Source organism: Podarcis vaucheri (assembly GCF_965113315.1).
Source record: "Podarcis vaucheri genome assembly, chromosome: Z".
NCBI lineage: Eukaryota > Metazoa > Chordata > Lepidosauria > Squamata > Lacertidae > Podarcis > Podarcis vaucheri.
Window position 1 is genome coordinate 9,624,647 of NC_138758.1, and position 22,261 is coordinate 9,646,907.

The 22,261-nt window shown below is 41.8% G+C and overlaps 2 protein-coding genes across 7 annotated transcripts in view; one reads left to right on the top strand and one right to left on the bottom strand.

Moving 5' to 3' along the window:
- The window catches only part of MTMR1 (myotubularin related protein 1), a 54,294-nt gene extending 47,192 nt beyond the window's left edge, over positions 1-7,102 (top strand). For all 4 annotated transcript variants that reach the window (XM_082207248.1, XM_082207250.1, XM_082207249.1 and 1 more), the window contains one exon: positions 5,963-7,102. In XM_082207248.1, coding sequence (XP_082063374.1) covers positions 5,963-6,121 — 159 coding nt within the window. In that variant the 3' untranslated portion in view covers positions 6,122-7,102. The remainder of the gene's footprint in view (positions 1-5,962) is intronic.
- A 1,421-nt stretch (positions 7,103-8,523) lies between these two features.
- CD99L2 (CD99 molecule like 2) overlaps positions 8,524-22,261 on the bottom strand; it is a 72,467-nt gene continuing 58,729 nt past the window's right edge. For 2 of the 3 annotated variants that reach the window (XM_082207316.1, XM_082207318.1), the window contains 4 exons: positions 21,405-21,440; positions 17,711-17,833; positions 13,266-13,331; positions 8,524-13,176 (listed from right to left, as the gene is read on the bottom strand). In XM_082207316.1, the coding sequence (XP_082063442.1) occupies positions 13,109-13,176; positions 13,266-13,331; positions 17,711-17,833; positions 21,405-21,440 (293 nt within the window). In that variant the 3' untranslated portion in view covers positions 8,524-13,108. The remainder of the gene's footprint in view (positions 13,177-13,265; positions 13,332-17,710; positions 17,834-21,404; positions 21,441-22,261) is intronic. The other variant, XM_082207317.1, reaches the window with a different exon arrangement.

Sequence of the window (22,261 nt, forward strand, 5' to 3'; positions counted from 1 at the left end):
GTCTAGCCTATGATTATCCTGCTTTTCATACTAGTTGCCGATTTGCAGCCAATTTTATGTTCTCAGCCTCCCAAAGTTTTGAGTTGTTTCCGCTCCCCCTTGTCTTCCCTGATCTTGAACTACTTTTTCTTTGCCAAAGTGACAATGCTGTGCTTCCATTCCTCAAAACACATTTGCTCTTTTGTTGCTTCTTTAATTCTCAGATTCCCTGCTCCTTTTAGAGCCTCTTAAGCTTGTAAATCGCTTGGGAGATTGATCTGATATTGACATTTGCTTTTTGTGCACGTTCAGTTTGTATTTCTGCTACATTTCAGAAGCACTCCTTTTTATGGTAGATTTAAAATGTTGATCCAATGCGACTATGATGCTTTCGTTCATGGGACTCATTGTGCAGTGTTGTTTAGGGCTTGAAATTAGTTCTAGTGGGAATATTTGCTGTTTGAAAGACTATCAAAAGCAACAACTGTAGAACATTGTCCTTTTGAGCCATCAAAGGAATGTGTCCAGACTCTATAAAATAATAGTTTTATGCTCTTCTCTACTACAGAGTTCATTGGACTGGGTCCAGAGCCTTTCATTTTTTTGTGCTGGATTCAGAACAGCAACTTTTGCCACTGTTGGAAGCTCTTAAGGAACATAATAGTGCCATGCCAGAGGTTTTGAAGGGTGACAGAGTGAGTCCAAGGTTCCTAGTGCTGATGTAGCCTTTTTATGTGGAGAAGAGGAGGTTCTCCTTTCTCCCCATTCTTCAGAGTTGAAAGTGTGATCATGGAGTCAACATTGTTTGTGGTGTGCAGTAGGCCTACACAATAATTTTGTGACCTACCAAATTAAACACAGCTCACCAGTCCCATGTATCAAGCCTGCTATGTGATTGATAACCCTTGTTTTTGCAATCCCTTTCAGCCAACAAAATAAAAATGTGGCAGTGGGGCTTCCCTGCATGCCTTCTTAGTTGCTGTCACCATGGTGGATTACAAATTGTGCAAATTTGGTGCACATGCCATTATTATTATTGTTGTTGTTGTTGTCTCACTACAGTCTCTAATCAAATTGGTTTTGCACTGCTTGAGAAATCTGCAAGAGCCTTTTGACCATAAGGATAGTAGTGGTGGTCAGGCAGAACGCTCTGGAACTCAGTTCTGGCACCTCTCAGTTGGATGCCAGTGCCTTATACCAGAACAAAGATGAGTTCCGGCACCTCTTTTTCTAGAAAAATAGCACTGTTAGTGGTACCATTTTAAACTCTCCAGGCCCTGAGGGAAGCAGATTAGAACTTCCCTGTTGCACCACAGTAGCTACAAAAGCAGGGATAGGATCAGGCTCTACATCAGGCATAGGCAAACTCGGCCCTCCAGATGTTTTGGGGCTACAACCCCCATCATCCCTAGCTGACAGGACCAGTGGTCAGGGATGATGGGAGTTGTAGTCCCAAAATATCTGGAGGGCAGAGTTTGCCTATGTCTGCTCTACATCAAGCAATTGATTTAAAATAGTCTTTTTATTCTACTGCTGCTTTTCTTCCCAGTGCTAAAATTGTGATGTTTCTTTTTTAAAAGAGGCCTACAATAGAGGATATACATTCATTGCTGAACAATTTTCTTTTGAATAGCTGTTCTTGAGCAAGTAAAAAGGAAGTGCAAGAATGCACACTTGCTATCCATACAATTAAGAACTGGTAGTTCTGTAAGTGAGTAGCTATTATACTGCCTTTTATGCTTATCCTTGTTGGTATGGAGGATTTTGTGATCCTGACGTACTTCACAGTGCTGAGAGAACAGGGGGGAAATTGGTGCAGTCTCCATCGTCATTGACATTTATAATTTGAAAAAGAAGGTACTCTAGCAGGTATAAAGGATCTGTGTGGGTTTGTGGTTGAGTTTGTTGGGAGTCAGAAGCTGCTTTGGCTTCATGTAGCCTCTTCCCTTGGTTTTTATTTTTCAGCCTTGCCCATCAAACTGTCATAGCAACCTCACACTTCTAAATCCACAGGTTTATTATAATTAGCTACACAGTGGCAGGCAGCAATTTTCAATATTTAGTAAATACACAATAAATAATGAAATGAAATCCTAGAATCGCTCGCCTAACTTAAAACTAGTACTTCACTACTCAGGTGTGTTGACTGAAAGAACAACTTAAAACAGTTGCAAGGAATATAGTACACCGTGTAACCAGTGGAAATATGCCCCCAGCTACTTTTGCAGATTAGTTAGTGTATGCTGTATGCATTTTCATCAGACATCACTCTGGGCATGGGAAATGATGACATAGAAAACAAGCAACTGCTCACATAATCAAATGCCGTATGAACTGACCTGGTAGACCAATTGCCAGTGGTTTAGCAAACTATGCGCTTCCTTGAAACATAACAAACAGGGCATCAGTTTTTTGTTGAAGGCTCCTTGAAGATTAAATCATGTTGGTTAGCAGATGTTTTCCCTTTGTGACTTTTTCCCTCTCTTTCATCTGTGTTTGTTTTAACACATTAGTAGAACAACTGATACCTCTGTAAGTAATTTAATTTCTGGAATCAAAGTGGAGGGATTCATCTTTTTGTTTATCAGTGCTAATGACTTTTCATATATTTGTAGCCTAATTATCTATAGGAAAACTGGAAGTGTTATTGAGTGATCTCCCAGTCAATTTTACAGCAAGATTAGGAAACTGATGGTTCTTTCCAGCCTTGAAATTGCTAGATAGAAGCAGACTGGTGTTCTTGTCCACCTCTCTATGCAGAAAACTGAAATAGGTGTGTGGCTGTCTCACTTTCCCATATTGGGTATATTCAGCTGCAAAGTAGAAAATGTGTATTGCTTTCAAAGCGTTGCCTAGCAGCAGACTACAAGCTGTCCACAGTGACACTCATAATTCACTAAAGGGAAATAATTCGCTAAAAGGAAGAGACCTACACCTATTGAAAACAAAACCCCAAGGTGGTTATCACCAATGGAGGCGAAGGCACAGAAAAAACTTAATATGGAGGTCAAATGGCCAAAATATTGGGAAATTTTGGAACAAGAAGGAGGCAAATTGAAATTGCAGAGTTTTGAGAAATTAAAAGATAAAGTGCGAGACTGGCTACATTACTATCAGATAATGGAGGCATATAATTTGGATAAGAAAATTGGCTTCCAGGTGGAAAAATCAAAATTAGAAACAGAACTGTTGGAACCTAAAACTAAGACTTTGTCAAAGATGTATAACTTGCTGTTGAAATGGAATACTCAGGATGAAACGGTGAAATCTGCTATGATTAAATGGGCACAAGATGTCGGACATAACATTATGTTTGCTGACTGAGAACAGTTGTGGACCACAGGTATGAAATTTACGGCATGTAATGCCCTAAGAGAGAATATTATGAAAATGATATACAGGTGGTACATGACACCAGTCAAGCTTGCAAAAATCTATCATTTGCCCGATAATAAATGTTGGAAATGTGAAGAAACTGAAGGTACATTCTTTCACCTTTGGTGGACGTGCCCAAGGATTAAGGCTTTCTGGGAGATGATTTATAATGAAATGAAAAAGGTATTTAAATATACCTTCTTGAAGAAACCAGAGGCCTTTCTCCTGGGCATGGTCAGCCAATTGGTGCCAAAGAAGGATAGAACTTTCTTTATGTATGCCACAACAGCAGCAAGAATACTCATCGCAAAGTACTGGAAGACACAAGATCTACCCACCCTGGAAGAATGGCAGATGAAGGTGATGGACTATATGGAACTGGCAGAAATGACTGGCAGAATCCGAGACCAAGGAGAAGAGTTGATGGAAGAAGATTGGAAAAAGTTCAAAGATTATTTACAGAAACACTGTAAAATTAATGAATGTTAGAATGATGTTGGATAGAAACTAAGTGGTCTTTTGTTGTAATGCTATAAGGGAATATGAGAAAATGGTTATTAATAGGTTAAAAAAATTAATGTTATAATATTTAAAAATTGAAGATTAAGATGAAGGAAGAGGGGAGGGATTTGCTGAATTAACAATTGGAACTGGAATACAGAAAAGGAAGGCATGAGGAGGTCCGGGAAATAAGCAAATGAAAAATATGTGATGGAAAGATTGAACTGTTTTTTTAACTATTTTTATTTTGTATTTTTCTTTTTTCTTTTTATTTTGTAATTTTTTTGGAAAATCTTAATAAATATCTTATATTAAAAAAAACCAAAGCGTTGCCTAGCAGCAGACTACAAGCTGTCCACAGTGACACTCATAATTCACTAAAGGGAAATAATTAGCTAAAGGGAAGAGACCTACACCTATTTCAGGAAAGCAGGGATACAAAAGCTACTTGAACACAGACCAGGAATTGGTTCACATTTGTTCTTCATATCAGGCTTTAAAACCCTACCTACAAATAACACCCTCTGATATGCATGTTTCTTTGGTCTCCTTTCAGGTGTGAAAAGGGACTGGTTGCTCACTAGTGAAGGAACTGGTGTCATTCTCCAAGGTGTACTCTTGTTGCCTTTATTGGGCAGCTGAGCTGAAAGATGGGCCTTTGAGCTGATCCCTTTTTGACCCGTGCTCAAGAGTTGGTTTACAGTTCCATCCCATGTTGCTTCATGCTTCTCACTTCCTCTTTCCCCAGACAGCCACCAAGAATTTTACACCAGTGTAAAATTCCTTTGGAGAACAAAGCAATGGAGAATATATTCTCATACCTTTGTAACAATTTTGCAAAAAAATCAAGGGTTGTCAGGTATTAAAGAATATGGAATCATGTACACAGGTTGTGCCAAATTCACAGCAATATCAGCAGTCTGAGGTCCAGTTGCCCAATTAGCAATTTTGTTGGGAATGTCCAACTCCCAAATTTCTCCTTTTCAGTTCTGGTTTTGCCCTCCACTCCCTGCCTCCCCCCCCCCTTGATTTTCCTGGAACCGATTTAATGACACTTTAACTGTAAAGGTAAAGGTAAAAGGACCCCTGACCATTAGGTGCAGTCGTGACCGACGCTGGAGTTGTGGCGCTCATCTCGCTTTATTGGCCAAGGGAGCCGGCATAGAGCTTCCGGGTCATGTGGCCAGCATGACTAAGCCGCTTCTGGCAAACCAGAGCAGCGCACGGAAACACCATTTACCTTCCCGCTAGAGCGGTACCTATTTATCCACTTGCACTTTGATGTGCTTTCGAACTGCTAGGTTGGCAGGAACCTTACTGGGGCCTTAATTAATGAAGAGTGCCCAGTTAAAACTGAACAAGTAAAATAAATAAGAAATATCACAAAATGTGGGGAAGGATTAGACCAATCTGGAGCAGGATTAGACCAATCTGGGGTTGAGGCCACAGTGTAACTACCGTCTTAATATAGGAGGAGGCTAGCTGTGATGAGGTTTTTCTCAGTTTCTAAAGAAGCAATTTCCATTTTCTCTGACAGTTAACAATGGTAAACCAGGTAAGAGAACACTGAAGCAGTATGCCTTTGACATCTTCCTGCCTGTCTTCCTAAGTTTTCCAAGCCTCTGCTATCTGTTTGGTAAAAGGTGTACTTTATTGGAGGGAAGAATTTATTCGTTTTAATATCCAAAAGGCAATTACAGACAAATAACTTAAGCCAGAGAGTTGACCTTCTCTGTGGCTGTGCCTGCTAAGGGAGGCCCATCTCGTCCCTTCTGAGATGGCTTCCTGCCATTGTGCATAGATGCCTTTTCCTGCGTGCCTTTGCCTTTCCAAATTTCCCCAAGTTGTTAATTTAAGTGTAATTGTGTTATCTGCTATCTTTTTTTAAACTGCTGTTTATTTTGTTGGTTTTGTATTGTTGGTTTTGACTGCCCTGAGCATTTCTTTTAACGGCGAGTCGGGATAAACCTGATTCTAATGAATGGCTGAATAATAAACATTTAATAGTAGATTTGCATTTCTTTGACTTGGAATACACTCCACCCCCCACCCCCAAAAAAATCTGGCATTTTATTACTCAAACAAAATCTGTGTTCATTTCCAACAGATGCCAATTCATCAGAATCTGAAAGAACTCCTTGTCATCAGAGCCGAGCTCCAGAAGAGGGTTGAAGAGCTGCAAAGGGAAGCAGCAACACGTTCCATTTCTTCTTCATCAGACCGGGGATCTTCTCCTGCAGCCACACCAGTGCATACATCTGTCTGATGCAAGGCTAAAACGGAGGTGCACTTCTACTATGGGCATGTTCTGGGCAGTGGAATACTCCACCACCCCTGAGAGTAATATGTCAACATCAACTCTTCCTGCTGTTATGCTGAGGTAAAAAAAAGTGCTTCCTTGCGTGTAACTCTGTAGATGGTGGTTGCCAGGGTGTTTTTTTTGTAATGTGTCTTTTTGATATCTCTAATTGAATTGGCAATTAGAAAGTTAATTTTTATCTTAAGCAACCTGCAACAGACTGCTCAGAAACTGGGAATTCATCTATCAGGTAAATGCTGCAGTGAGAATTTCCATGGAACTGCCAAGCCCACAGTGAGCCAAAACATACCCAGAGACCATCCTTCCTAAAAGGGGAACCCCTCTGGTTTCCTTGGTACTTATTATGTTTTTTAGGGGGGGGCACAACAAATACTATATTTCTTGGGACAGTTGTAGATGATCTGATGCACTTTGAAATGGATTTAATTTTTTAATTATAGCCAGTTGTATATTTTGAATAAATATGCCATTAAAGGATGAGCAGGATTTGCCAACTGCAAGACACTTGGTAGTTATAATATAATCTTCACAGCCAAGATTGCTAAGTGAAGTTTTGCAATTTTTCTGTAGCTATTGTCCATTTATCTACCTGAGTGAGGTACTGAATTGACTCAGTTGTGTCATTCATTGCTCTGTACAAAACTTTAGTTTCAAATGGCCTTTTCACCTAGCTAGATTTTGAAATGCGTAAATTGCAGTTATTTTGTTTATCATATCTTGTTAAAAATCTGTACACACCAAGAGCCTTCGGTTGTTCTTATTGCATACAAGTCTATGCAAGGCCAAACACTCTTCTTAAGCAGAGTTACAGGAACTATTCTTTTCAAATGTTTGGGGGTGGAGGGTAGTAAATTGTAATGATAGTAAGTTTTTAAGGAAAAACTGTCATTAATTGGTTCCTTGAAACAATAAAGACTTGTTTTAGTCCTTTTTGGTTCATTTTCTTCTGGATTTGCATTGCCCATACAACATGAGTGACCAACCATCATCATGTCTATTCAAGTGACAGGGATTGGAGTAAGGTGGCTCACAAACTGTGGAGAAGTAGGACTGCACTTCAGCCTACTCTCTGGCTTGTAAAAGGCTAGGCAGAACCACTGGGGGCAGTGAAGGTGGCATTTGCATTGGTGCAACAGTATTCTGTTCGGACTTCACTTGTCGCATATTTGCCAAAAAAGGCTCACAGCCACTTCCAATCACCCACTTTTCTAGCCCCTGTAAAGACATCTTTGCTTTGGGATCATGAAAAGAAACTTCCTAAGAGTTAAAGCTGTTCTGCAACGGGGCAGTTTTGCTTGGGGAGGTGGCAAGCTGCTTTTTGCTGAAGGTGTTAAAGTAGAGGCTGGAGAAACACCTGTCAGGAATACTCTAGTTGTAGAGCTTGTACTGAGCAGGGGGTTGGATTGGATGACCTATTGGGTATCTTGCAGCTCTGCCACTTCAGATGCCACCTTACACCACCATATTTGTCCTATTTTCACAGGCTTGATGCTGAAACTCCCTTTTACGTTAAGCTTCATACAAAATTCCCAACTGGCTTTTATTACATTCTCAAAAGAATACTAGCTTTTCCCATGCTAACTTTTTCCTTATAAATCCCATTTTGTTTTTAGTGTCCTAGAACAGAAATACATTTCTTGAAAAATTGCAGTTCAAATGGATTTCAAAAAGGGGGAAACTCTTTTTTAACAGTTGAAGATTTTCACTTAAAATTCTAAAGCATAGCATTAATTGCTAGATACACTGAGTGTGGGGGCATACATTGTTGGTTATATTTTTCTAGTTTAGAAAATAAAGCAGGCTTTAAATATTTGGGATTAAGTGTAGAAAACCGCAACTAGTCCCTTCTAGACTTTTTGTTTCCTCGAAGAGCAGCCCCACTTTGCCATGTGGGAAGTTTCAAAAGAAACTTGTGATGTGTCAAGGACATCTGCTGCTCAAAGAAAAATGTCATGAAGTCCCACATAGTGCATGTCATGGCTATGCAATGTTGCTTTTAGATACTGACTGCCAGATTGTTTCATGTTAAGCCTGCCTTTGGTCTCCTCCAGAGTAGGCAGGGTAGCAACCAGAGCTTTAATTTTTAAAACCAACCAAAAAGGAAACCTTTTCACTCAATGTAAAAGGTAGGGAAAAAAATCATTTGTGTGTCTCATTTGAAAGTAGGCATTGCTGCATTGGAAATCTGACTTGATGGTTGCAGAGACAGGTATATGCTTTACAATTCCCCAGCTATTGTTTAAAAAGATTCAAGTTGCCTGCAATTTCCCTCTCCTTTTTCATTTTGGAAAAGAGCTTGCTGGCCTTGCGCTGCAAATGCACGCCCACAGAGCACACACACAGGCACATTGTTGTTGTACAAGTCTTTAATTTTTTTATTGTTTTCCAGTTTGTAGTTCAGCAATCAAGTTCGGATTTCCCTCCCCTGTAATTCTTATATGCACTTTAGCAAAATGAGTCCGCCTTTTGACAGCATAATGCACAATTTTCATCTGGGACAGATCATTTCTGTATTAGCTAAAGAATTGTATGTATTGCTTAAATAAACGCTTGGCATCTTTTGGACACAATCTACTCTCTTAATCTGCTGTCTGGGTTCTCTTCCCCCTCCCCTCCCTTTCGCCAAGTTCATCTATTTGCTTTTGTTTCCTTCTATGTTTGTAAAGTTATGCACTTTTCTCTCGGATGAACCTCAATTCACACAACAGCAAACAATCTATTGACAATGATAATGTATAGTAAACAGGGCCATTTGCTGTTAGTTTCATGAGACAGTGTCAGCTGACGCTGTGGCCTTAAAACACTTTGCCAAGAAAGACACAAGTTAAGAAAGAAAAGAGCCAAGCCAACACTTAAGTGAGTTAATGTGGCTAGATCCCTTCCAATATTCTCATAATTTTGAAAAATACAGGAAACCACTTTCCCATTCTCTAATTAGGCATCTTCTCTTTACTTGCAAGAATGTGTGTTGTGTATAAATTCAGGGCACAGGAAGGGGTCTTTTATATATATATCTTTGGCCTGATGGAAGACTTTAATGCATGTCACTTGACCTATTCTGGAACATCTGGCTGAGCTTATTTATGTGGCTTTTCAGTGCACAGGTAGTATTAATTATGAACATAAAAACACAAGAGCAGAAAAACAGAAATGGATCCCTTCTGGAGGTGTAGTACTACAAAGTTGGCACTGCTACAGAGAAATCATCCAGGAAAAGCCAAACATATTGTTGGTTGTGTACAGACAATGGAAAGAAGGTCCCCATGGGGAGAGGTCATAGTTCAATGGTAGAGCACATGCTTTGCATGCAGAAGGTCTTGGGTTCAATCCCTGTCATCTATTTAAAAGGATTTCAGATATTAGGCCTGGAAAAGCACTCCTTCCCTCTGTTTGTCTCAGCCTCCTAAGGTTTTGGAGACCCACTGCCAGTCAGAGCAGACTGGGCTGAGCTAACTAGATCAATGGTTGTTTTACATTCTATTAATAGTAATAGTGTAAGCAGAACTCTGATCAGCAGTTAGCTTTTCTGAAACGCTGCTGTAGAAGATTAGTGGCCACCTGACAGGTCTCATTACTGTAGCTGCCACTTTTATCCCTGGCTGAGTGACTGAGGGTGGGGAGTGGGCAGGTAGTTCTTGGGGCCAGGCTTAGCAAAGGGGACTTCAGTTGCTGATCTAGCACAAAGAACCAGAGAACAGAGCTGCTTGTGTACTTTTGAGTGGAGAATGCAGTCAGTCCCCATTATCCGACAAAGCAGATTTCTTTGGGGAATACGTTCAACTACATTTTAAAGTGGTTCTACAGGCAATAGTAATATTGATAATTGCCCTGTATGCCTAATGCTGAATTATAGTGCTATAACATTTTAAACAGGTGTCTCCTGTTTGCTGTGCATTTCTATAGTTTTGATTTTTATATTCTACCTAAAATTTACATTAAGGCATAACCATTTACCAAATTCATATAAAAAGGCTTTGGGGAAGGAAGTAGCTTAAAGGTTAACCTACTGTCTTATCCTGAAAGCCCGATATCTTACTTATTGGAAGTATTGTGAGTTTTTGTTTTTTACACACACACAAAAGAAATCTGCAATACATACACATTTCAAATGACTAAGTGGTTAGTGGGTTATTTTCAACACTCAGATGCACTGTTTTTCAAAATTCAGATCAGTGGCTGGACAGTGCAGTAATAGAAATACAACAAAATCGACAATTTACATCTACAGAAACATTTCCCATCATTGGCAAGAAGAAATAAGGAATTATATTCATTTATCTGAGAAAATGACTCCTAGTGCAAGTACTAGCATCATAGTTACACTTATTATTTCCCCGCTATTTATCTAAAGATGCACTACTTCATCCTACTCTAATCTTTTATGTACTTGACTAAAAAAATTAAAAAAGATATATGCTATAGTAGTTGGAAATTACCATTATGTCAATTCAGCTGTGTGGTATTGTTAGTATCTGACTAATTTGTGCTCTGCAAAAATTGCAAACCACAGCCATCCTAAAAAACCTACTCTACAGTACTTAAGGGTAACTTCAAAACGTAGAAGCCCCCCAAACTGTTTCCATGACAGTACTCCACCAGACTGAACGCTCCTTTTCACGTGGTTTCACCTACTTGAGTGAAGACCGTCCATGGCACAGCAGGCTTCCAGGCAGAAGCAACTTTCTGTGGCTTCCGTTCTGGTGACCAGTGTATGAAGCACCCTTCAATAAGCAAGTAAGCTGCATTCCTTCTTAGATGTATTGCCCTGCTTTACTCCCATTGAAGCCAACAGTTAAGATGAGAATTTAGGAGTAAAAGAGCTTATCGTAGCATTGTCATAGAAGCTAAATACATTCAAAAGGTGTGAATTTCTTTAAAGCTACTGTAGGGCTCTTGAAATGCAAGTGGTGAAACAAAAACAGAGCAGAAGGAATTTGCACATTTGTCATCAAACGTCTAAGCTACAGTTTTAAGCACCATTTCATGGAGGCATGTTCCACTGAAATCAGTGGCACCTGCCTCAAAGAGGACATGTGTGAGGTGAGGTGAGGATCTCAGGGCAAAATTTCATCCTAGCTATACCCCTAAGACCCAATCCAGCTTTAATCATGGGTCATAACAACTGGTGGATCAATTTCCATTAAGAGATTTATCCAGCCATGTCAGTAGAGTCCAGATGCATAGCAGCATCCCCCGCTACTTCCACCTGCAGATCCCCCTTGCTAGAGCAGGGTGCTAATGTTTCCAGATTCCTTTTAAAAATATATCAGTAAAAATTAAGCTTGTAAACAGTCAAAAGCTAAATGGATCTTTTATCCACAAGAGTTCTTTTTCACCACCTTATGATACAGATGTGTGCATTTTTTAAAAAAGAAACAGTACTCCCTTTTTAATGACTCGCTAACATCACTGATAATTCATAATCATACGGAAGTATTCACCTTGCTACAATGGTGAAAAATGGGACTGTTAAAAATCACCAACATGGGCCAGATTTTTGATCTAGATTACTTCAGAGCTCAGTAGTTAAGAGTGCATGCTTTGCACCAAAGGGCTCTCAGGTCATCCTTGGTATCTCGTTAGAGATCTCAATTAGAAGGTCAGAACCCAAAGTGCAACTAAGTTGGAGGTTTTCAAGCAGAGGATGAACAGCCAACTGTTGTGGGTGCTCTCACTCTAGACTTCCTGCATCAAGGCAGAGGTTGGAGTCAGTAGGTTGCATCCAGCCTTGGTTCTACTCCAAGTAGACCCATTTAAGTTAATGGACCTAACTTAATAATCTCCATTAACTTCAGTGGGTCTGCTTTGCATAGGAATAGCCTTGGTTACAATCCAGTGGCCTATAAGATCACTGGGAAACTAATTGAGCTCTTGATCCATGGTTGCATCACATTTTGTGGTTTAATTTCCTAGCTGAAAGCTCTTAAGTTCTCTTCCTGGATTTTAGCCAACCCAGGAATTAGAGCCTGACAAAACGAAGAGGAGCAAGCTAACAGTTGCACTGCAACATCCTCTGTCACTGCACAATAGATTGTGCGACTGCAACCTCCGTTATTGCCCAGTGCAGCAAGCAGACTCACAATCCTGGAAATGCAAGCATGTTCTAAATCTGGAGTAAAATAGAGCAAAAAACCCATGTTGTCGGTCCAAGTCTATGGGACTGAACAGGGAAGGGAAATCTTGCTTTTCTTTGCCAGCGGAAGGGCTTGGGTATAGGTTCAAATTCTGACCTCCTGAAATGTCCCTGGATTTTTAAATAGGAAACATTGCATCCACAACAACTAGCTGCATAGGGTTCTGGTAGCAAAAAAATTCAGGATGTTTATATCTGTAGAGAAGCCCAGTTGTATGGGGTAATATTCACCTGCTGTCCTCTGTCAAATGAAGACCTACCCCACAGGCACTTGTATATCTTGAGGTGTAGCTACTTAAAGGACTAAACTCCACCCTCCAACATTCATGCAACTTCCACTGTTATCAGTGGAAGCTACATGCTTATGGCTGACAGCCGGAATTTGGCTGAAAGTCATTTCATAAAGGTTTTTTAAATGGTTTGCTTTGGACTGTTAATTTACAGGCACTTCATTTGTTCTCACACCTGTAGTCACTAACTCAGCTGCTTCTCCCCCCACAAACCTTCATGAAAATCCCTAACTCTAATGTGAAACACCAATTTGAAGCACCCTTTTGTTCTTGAATTCAACCTGACAAAACTCCTACATGACCATGTGAATGTAAACCTACAACTCTTCACGAAGAAAAGAAAAAAACCAGAATACCAGCTACCACAATAAGAAGCCTGTCTTAATCAGAAGAACGCACATTTAAATAGCTTTGGATCCAAATCAAATGTTTGTAAAAAGCTAAATTACAAGCATGTGAGAAGCGTGTGTGTGTGTTGCCATTGATTCTTCTCCAGACCAAGTCTGGGATTCAGACTTTTGCATTTTCTTGCGGCGGAGGTGGCTCTGCAGTCTGTGGCTCAAGGACAGAATATTTAACTGGGAAGGAAAGAGCGAAAGTTAAGTCAGTGTGAATTAGTCTTCAACAAAATTGTTTGCCTCATTTGAGCCTGAGAACAGTATCTTACCTTGTGGTTCTTCAGTCACCACCGCTTCCATGTTTTCTCCTTTCACGTACTCTGCATTAAGACCCTCTGAAAGCAACAACAGATGAAAAACATTGGCACTGAAAGACCATCATTTGCAGTGGTGTTTAGGAATAAAGGGTTCATGCCTTGAGAAGAAGGAGTGTCATAGCAATGGGTTACAATGGGCACTCCATTCAGGCACAGCAATTATGGCAATGAGAGGATGACTCTTACATACGTGTGTGTGTGTGTTTGTGTGTATGTGCACCAATACAGTGCTGTGGGCACCTGACCCAGCTGGGAGCTTGCAGCAGCAGCAATGGTATAAACTGGCATCTGCAGAATGCCACATATATTGAAAAGCAGACCCAGCAGACACATGCAATGGTTGCTTGTGTATTTAATGCACTTTGGCTGAGATTAATCCACGTATATTTCAAGTTATTGACTAAAATATCCAGGTGTACTCAAAATAATCAAGCCTGCCCAATAAAGTGACTAAACTGTGTATTACAAGCTGTGAAAAATGCAAATGTTTGCTCCTTGAGCAGGGGTAAATAACCTGTGACCACCTAGATTTTGCTTGTACTTCCATCAGTCACAGCCAGCATGGCCAACTGTTCTTTATTTAGTTCTTTCTTTCTACACTGCTTGCATATGCCTGCTCTCCCTTTGGAGACATAAAAAACAGCAATTGTTGTTTTTACCAGGCGATTGTCCTTAGCAGGTTCTGCAGGCAGCACAGAAAAAGAAGCCCCACTCACTTTAGTAGTCTTGAGTCCCAAGTGCAAACTAAAACTCTTAAAGGCACCTTTTGATATGTAGGATTTTCAGCTGGCAACTACAGTAAGGGAAAGGTTTTGTACTTGTATTGCTAAGCTTAGCAGTTTACACTAATATTTGTTTTTTAAAAAAACAATGTTTAAAAGCAGGCATAGGCAAACTCGGCCCTCCAGATGTTTTGGGACTACAACTCTCATCCCTAGCTAACAGGACCAGTGGTGAGGAATGATGGGAATTGTAGTCCCAAAACATCTGCAGGACCGAGTTTGCCTATGCCTGTTTTAAAATGACATCACAGGGTTTTTAAAGCTGCTTTGGGAAGTTTGAACTTAGCCAGTTTTAATGTTTCTCTTACATAACGGTCTAGGAATTTTTCAGTCTGCCTGAGCTGTTGCACTAGCCTTGCATGATAAACTTGCCTGTATAGCCAGCTTGTGGCTCCTGGGTTGTATTTCAAGTGTAGGGGATCAGCTTTACAAATTTGAGCACACCTGGCTACTTCAATCAAGAACTATCACGCTTTTAAGCATCTCATAGATATAGATTTTGGGCCAAAGTGTGGCAATTATTCATTTTATCAATCTGTTCTTAATAGTCCCTTTTTAAAAAGGGATTCCAGATGTTGCCTTGATGGTTACTCTCAATATGTTATATAACACGTATTGTCTGTTTCCTGCTTTATCCACTTGGTATACTGATGGTGTTCAGCACAAGCATTGTTCAAATCGTTCAGAGAACTATGATGGTGTTCCTTTATTTGTTTTTGGTTTTTTGTTGGTATTTACAGCTGCCACACTGAAGGCATTTATTGAAGCATAGGAAACTGCCCAATTCCAAGTCCACCTAGCTCAGTGTTGCCTGCACTGACTGGCAGTGGCTCTCCAGGATTTCAAACAGGGGACATTCACAGCCCTCCGTGGAGACTGAACCTGGCACCTTCTGCATGTAAAGAAGAGTTTTGCTACTAAGCTACGGCCATTCCTTTTTTGGACAATTCATCTGTATTAACAAATTCTTCTGAAGTTCATGCAAGCTACACCTGCCAAAAATTCCCCCTTTGACACACCTATTTAAAAGGTGCAGGGACCCCATCCTGTTATTGGTGGGCCAACCTAAGCAAGCTGCAAATGAGCCTGAATATCTTTTGCTCTAGTGCTGTTCCTGCTTTTCATATCCATGTGCACATTGAACATGAGCAGAAGAGTTCCGGCTGGCCACACCCCCAGTTCAATCTTTATTCATTGGGCCAAAAAAGAGGATGCAATTTCAAAGCATGTACAACAGTTTGGTCTGAAATAAATGAGCTCTCCCCACTCTGTACAAAGTTCCTTTGTTTCTGTACAAAGACAAAGGGAAGAAGAGGCCTTCTACAACTAAGGGCAAGCAGAAAGCGGCATTCAAGTGACTTTAATTGGGTAGCACAAAGGGTGTCATCGGACAAACCGACCATGAATGCCACAGCCCTACCACTCAGCTAAAGGGGAATGGCTTTAGCTGAGTGGTAGAGCATCTGCTTTGCACGAGAAGGTCTCAGGTTCAAGCCCTGGCATCTCCAGGGACCTCCAGGGCTGAGAATGTCCCCTGGTTGAAGTCTTGCTGCCTGTCAGTTTGAACAATGCTGAGCTAGATAGACCAGTGATTCAATGTAAGTATATGTTCATGGGAGGCTACTGGTGTAATGAGTGCCCCATTAAGTGTGCTTCTTTAGGGAGCTGCCTAGTTTTGCCTCTGAGCTACTGCACTCGTGCAAATTGTCTCCTCCTGCCATGTTTATGTAAATGGATGTTCGCATTGGTCATTCAGAAGTGCAAAAGGGCAGCTCAGCATCACGTATGAATCTGCCTGGGAGTGTCTCCATGTGCTGCAGCCCTGTGGCTCCTGTACAGACCTCTCCCTCTTGCCATGTGTCTATGATAGCACCAAATGCAGTTTTATGTTCGTCAATAAAAAGTCACTTCAGTGGCTGACGCGCCAGCCTCCGCTGTGCATTGCAATGCATCTAAGGCATGACATTATCCCAGCACGCCATGTCTGATGGCTTAAATTAAGCCTCCTTTATAATTAACTTTAATTTCCTGCCGTCTTTCTAGGGTTTTGCCTTCTCTCAGTGCTGCCTTTATTGAAGCTTTTTTCCAGAGAGAGAAAGAGAGAGCATGTATGTGTGAGAGAGAGAGCGCAAGCAAAGAGTTTTTTGTTCTTCAAAAATATCACTGATGGGTCAAAGAAACAACACAAGTAAAGGAGGGGTTCATTTTATCACATTCCTCTTGACTTTCCTGCTGGCTTAATTTACTCAGGCACACACCTGTTTGTTTTAGAGACTCCTGTGAAAATAGCAATTTCATTGCAGGAGGCTGAGTGTGGTTCCTATCCCTGCAGCTAGCAGAGGGAGATGCACTAGGAATTTGATTTTAAAATGAGAGATTCTCACTATTATTAATAAAAGCCCTTGGAAACCCTAGATTAGTATTACCCCACAGTCTACACAATGCACACTGTCAGAGGCAGTAGCCTCTGCATGCCAGTTACTGGGGAGCGCATGCGCGCGCGCACACACACACACACACACACACACACTTACGTCATGCTTTGGGGGCTTCCCATTGGAGCATCCGGTTGGTCACTGTGAGTACAGGACGCTGGACTTTGCTGGGACACTGCCCTGATCCAGTGGGGCTCTTCCTATGTTTTTCGGCAGCAGCTCTTTGGGATATGCATGAAATTATGGCCAGGCCTAAGACAACCTTCCATGGGCCCCACCATGGCTGTGAGTGCTGAAGGCCACTCCCTGCAACGCCCTTTCCACCTGGCCTAGGGGTCAGGGCCCAGACTCACCAGCTCTACTAAAGAGGCACCGGGTGAAACCCCAGGGACATTGCTATGCCTGACAGCAAACCCTAACTATTGGATTCTTTTGCCCCATCTTTTCGTGCCTGCCAAACAGCCGTGTCATACTTACGATAATATTTCATTCTCTTGTTAATTATGCTGTTTTAAACGTGCATTTTATATTTGATTTCATTTAGCAATGTTTTTCGTTTTTCTGAAATATTTAAGATTTTTGTTGTTGTTAACTTTGTTTGCATCAAATATGTATTCTGTAGCTGAACTCCTTTGCAATGTTTTATTTTGAAATCTTTAAGATACTATTTTCGTTTTCTGTTAATTATGTTGCTTTGAATGTATAATATTTGACATTCTTCCAAAATGTTTGATTCTGGGTTGTTTTATTGATGTTTTAATATGCTGTAAACCGCCTTGAGATTTTTCTTAAAAATATAAAGTGGTATAGAAATGAAATGAAAAAAATATTTAATAATAATAATAATAATAATTGCAAGCTATATATTTTGCCTGGTTAGCCTTTTCTGTTCTTAATGTCCTTAAGCACCCCAATAGGCTGAATCGGACCTGGCAGGTTGGAAGTTGTGCAAGCCTTCCTCACTGCCAGTTCAGGAGAGAGCCAATTTTTGAACACACCCCACTTCCTATATTGGCAATGCAATGGTGTTCCTTTGCTGGGCACTTTTTGTGAACAAGGTTCAAGACCCTACAGTGGATGGTAAGGCTGGTTCTCGACCCCTTCACAAATCCTTAACACCCATTTGGGGCTTCACTCCAACTTGCAGACAGGCCTTGCAAGGGCAGGAAGAGTCACTTACGTTGTATGCTGAAGCAGAACTTCTTTTGCTGGTAGGAGATGTAGCTGCTCACAGCACCAATCAGGGCCATGGCAAGGCCACTGACAATGCCAGCAATCGTTCCCGTCTCTACTACTAAGGCACCTGCAAAAGGCCAGCAGAAAACATACCAGTGCAGAAATGTGTCAAATAAAACATACAACAACAACCACCAGTTCATTATTTATACCCCGCCCATCTGGCTGGGTTTCACCAGCCACTCTGGGCGGGCAGCTTCCAACAAAATATTAAAAGTACATTAAAACATCAGTCATTAAAAACTCCTCTAAACAGGGCTGCCTTCAGATGTCTTCTAAAAGTCAGATAGTTTTTAATTTCCTTGTCATTTGATAGGAGGGCATTCCACAGGGCGGGCACCACCACCGGGAAGGCCCTCTGCCTGGTTCCCTATAGCTTCACTTCTCGCTGTAAGGGAACCACCAGAAGGCCCTCAGAGCTGGACCTCAGTGCCCGGGTTGAACAATGGGGGTGGAGACACTCCTTCAGGTATACTGGGCCGAACCGGTTTAATATACATTTAATACAGGTCCTTCATGCAGTCATGCTTGTTAATGTACTTGTAATTGTCAACCTATTACTATGTTGATTTGTTTGCTAGGTATATCACAGAGGTCTGCTTCACATCCAATTCTGTATTACAGTTTGGCATTGTGTGAATGAACCTTTTTCATTTATGTTTTCCCCTCTGATTCAACGAGTTACTTCGTCTTTACAGAAAACCACAGTTGATGTCTGAATTAGGAAGTTATTGTTTGTACCTGAATACCATAGAAGGATCTTGCACTAAAATTTTGAAGCTGGTTTGTAATCCTGGTTTGAGGAGCAATCAAAAGTGGCAACTTGCCTAATCAGACATAGCAGCTTGTCCTCCAAACCGGGATTTACAAATGAACCTCAAACTCATCTGCAGTTCAGGTATGGAGTGTAAATCATAGTTTGCCAGTTCAGATGCAACAGTAAACTAGGGTTTGCACTAAAGAAGAAGTACAATGAATTTAGCAAGAACAAACATCTACCAAAAAGAGATGGGAACTTCTGTACTTGATTCAGCATTGAGGAGCTCCTACCTTTAGGTGGATTGAGCTTCCGCCTTGAGCAGGGATGGGCAACCTCTAGCTTGCAGGCTTCTTTTGGCCCATCAGGTGGTCCAATTTGGACCACAAAATCATTTTCTCCAAACCACACCCAGCCACCAGCTGTGTCACTGGTGTTAAATCCTGGATCGGCTGGGTCCTCTATTCCTATCAGAGAACAGGATCGCACAGCCAAAGCAGCAGGATTTAGAATCATAGAATCATAGAGTTGGAAGAGACCACAAGGGCCATCGAGTCCAACCCCCTGCCAAGCAGGAAACACCATCAGAGCACTCCTGACATATGGTTGTCAAGCCTCTGCTTAAAGACCTCCAAAGTAGGAGACTCCACCACACTCCTTGGCAGCAAATTCCACTGTCAAACAGCTCTTACTGTCAGGAAGTTCTTCCTAATGTTTAGGTGGAATCTTCTTTCTTGTAGTTTGGATCCATTGCTCCGTGTCCGCTTCTCTGGGGCAGCAGAAAACAACCTTTCTCCCTCCTCCATATGACATCCTTTTATATATTTGAACATGGCTATAATATCACCCCTTAGCCTCCTCTTCTCCAGGCTAAACATGCCCAGCTCCCTTAGCCGTTCCTCATAAGGCATCGTTTCCAGGCCTTTGACCATTTTGGTTGCTCTCCTCTGGACACGTTCCAGTTTGTCAGTGTCCTTCTTGAACTGTGGTGCCCAGAACTGGACACAGTACTCCAGGTGAGGTTTGACCAGAGCAGAATACAGTGGCACTATTACTTCCCTTGATCTAGATGCTACACTCCTATTGATGCAGCCCAGAATTGCATTGGCTTTTTTAGCTGCCGGCTCATGTTGGCTCATGTCAAGTTTGTGGTCAACCAAGACTCCTAGATCCTTTTCACATGTACTGCTCTCAAGCCAGGTGTCACCCATCTTGTATTTGTGCCTCTCATTTTTTTTGCCCAAGTGCAATACTTTACATTTCTCCCTGTTAAAGTTCATCTTGTTTGTTTTGGCCCAGTTCTCTAATCTGTCAAGGTCGTTTTGAAGTGTGATCCTGTCCTCTGGGGTGTTAGCCACCCCACCCCCCAGTTTGGTGTCATCTGCAAATTTGATCAGGATGCCCTTGAGTCCATCATCCAAGTCGTTGATAAAGATGTTGAATAAGACCGGGCCCAAGACAGAACCCTGTGGCACCCCACTAGTCACTCTTCTCCAGGATGAAGAGGAACCATTGATGAGCATCCTTTAATCTCTGCAGATCAGCTGAGCAAGAGCAGCAACACCAAAAGTATGCTTTTAAGAAGCACTTTAAAACAGGCTGCAGTCCGGTTTCAGCTGAAGCAAGATCACATGGGCTGTTTTAAATAGCTTCTCAGAAGTGCTGTTTGAAGCATCTGCCCCCTTGTCCTTTAAATGAAGGAGGAGATGATTCAAAAGTGCTTTTGAGAAGTGCTTTAAGGTCCCATTTCAGCTGAAAATGGGACCTTGGCAGCTACTTTCAAGTGCTTCTCAAAAGTGCTATTTGAAGCAGTTCACACACTTCTTGTGCACTGTTTGAAGCAGCTTGTGCAGAAACACACAAGTGCCAATCTTTAAGGGGGGGTGGAGAGGATTGCCTCTCCCCTTTTAAGTCCTCAATCTTGCTCTGATCTTAAAGCCCCCCCCCACCCTTATCAGATCCTTATAAGGATCTTGTCTAAGGGGACAAAAAGGTTCCCCTCCCCTGAGTTTCAGGTAACAGTGCCTGTTTGCAAAGCGCCTTTGGCAAGGCTGAAATTTGACTTTACTTAAAAACTATGTGTGAGATCTAATGTCAGCTATACTCAAGAGTAAAGGTAAAGGGACCCCTGACCATTAGGTCTAGTCATGGCCGACTCTGGGGTTGCGGCGCTCATCTCGCTTTATTGGCCAAGGGAGCTGGCGTACAGCTTCCAGGTCATGTGGCCAGCATGACTAAGCCACTTCTGGCAAATCAGAGCAACGCATGGAAACGCCGTTTACCTCCCCGCCTATTTATCTACTTGCACTTTGACGTGCTTTCAAACTGCTAGGTTGGAAGGAGCAGGAACCAAGAAACAGGAGCTCACCCCGTCGCGGGGATTCGAACCGCCGACCTTCTGATCACAAGTCCTAGGTTCTGTGGTTTAACTCACAATGCCACCTGCGTCCCCTGAAATCCATGGAGAATGCCCACTGATTTCAAGGGGTCTATTCAAACAGTGGGTATAGCCCAATGATAGGGACCCTCTTGAAAAGAAATGTGAAAAGGGCAATAATTGATATTACCCGACATCACAATTTGATAACTCTTACCCAACTATTTCCAACACATTTATATATTATGTGGCTCATTTTACTCCCCATGTTCTTTTTGTAATCTCAAAGGGGTAATCACAAAACTTGCAATACTATATTGCGTGGTTCAGGGGCCTCTCCATGTATGCCTCCATGTGTGCCATGGATGTTAGAGTCAAGCTATTTGGGGAGCGGGGAGGTGCAAGTAGTCAGCTCAGGAACCTGCAGTTCAGCTTAGATACAGGACACAGAAAGGGATCTGTGTGAAGCAGAGATGGACTTGCAATTTCTAGAATTCTGCTTACCGTCATTGTCACTGCCGCCACTTCCTGAACTTCCACCTGGAAATAACAATAGGTATTTATTTAAAGCAATTGTAAATGTTTGAAGCACTTCATGTATTGTCTCATTAATGTTTACAACCACTCTGGAAGAAATGTCAGGATCATAACCCCCATTTTACAGATAGGAGCCAGAAAGCTGAGGCTAGGAGAGGCAGAGACATGATTACCAGACTTTGTACAATGAATTGAGCAATTTTTCAGAGCAGGTACATTTCCTAGTTGAGTCAGGGAGGGGGATGGAAAGAGATGTAGTACAGTGCCATTCAGTCCAGTTAGTGTGCAGAGATGGGGAAAAGTTTTCCCTTCCAGCTAGAGACAGTGGCTCCTTGGGGCAAAAGTATCTGCCTTCATTCATAACCAAGAATAAGGTCAATTTTAAACACATGAAGTTGCCTTTTATACTCAAGGTTATGCTTCTATTATGGTTCTTCAGGTGTGCTGAAAGAGAGTACAGTCATACCTCAGGTTACAGATGCTTCAGGTTGTGTTTTTTCGGGTTACGGACTGCCGAAACCCGGAAGTACTGGAATGGGTTACTTCCGGGGTTTGGCACTTGTGCATGCGCAGAAGTGCTAAATCATGCATGCGCAGAAGTGCCGAATCGCAACCCACGCGTGCGCAAATGCGACACTGCAGTTTGCGAATGCTGCGGGTTGCAAACGTGCATCTCGCATGGCTTAAGTTTGCAACCTGAGTGTCCAGTGTAACACAGTGTGGCAAAGCTTTCCCCAACCCTGTGCTTTGGACTACAACTGCCATCAGCACCAGCCACCAAAACAAATGGGCAAAGATGATGGGGACTGGAGTCCAAAACATTG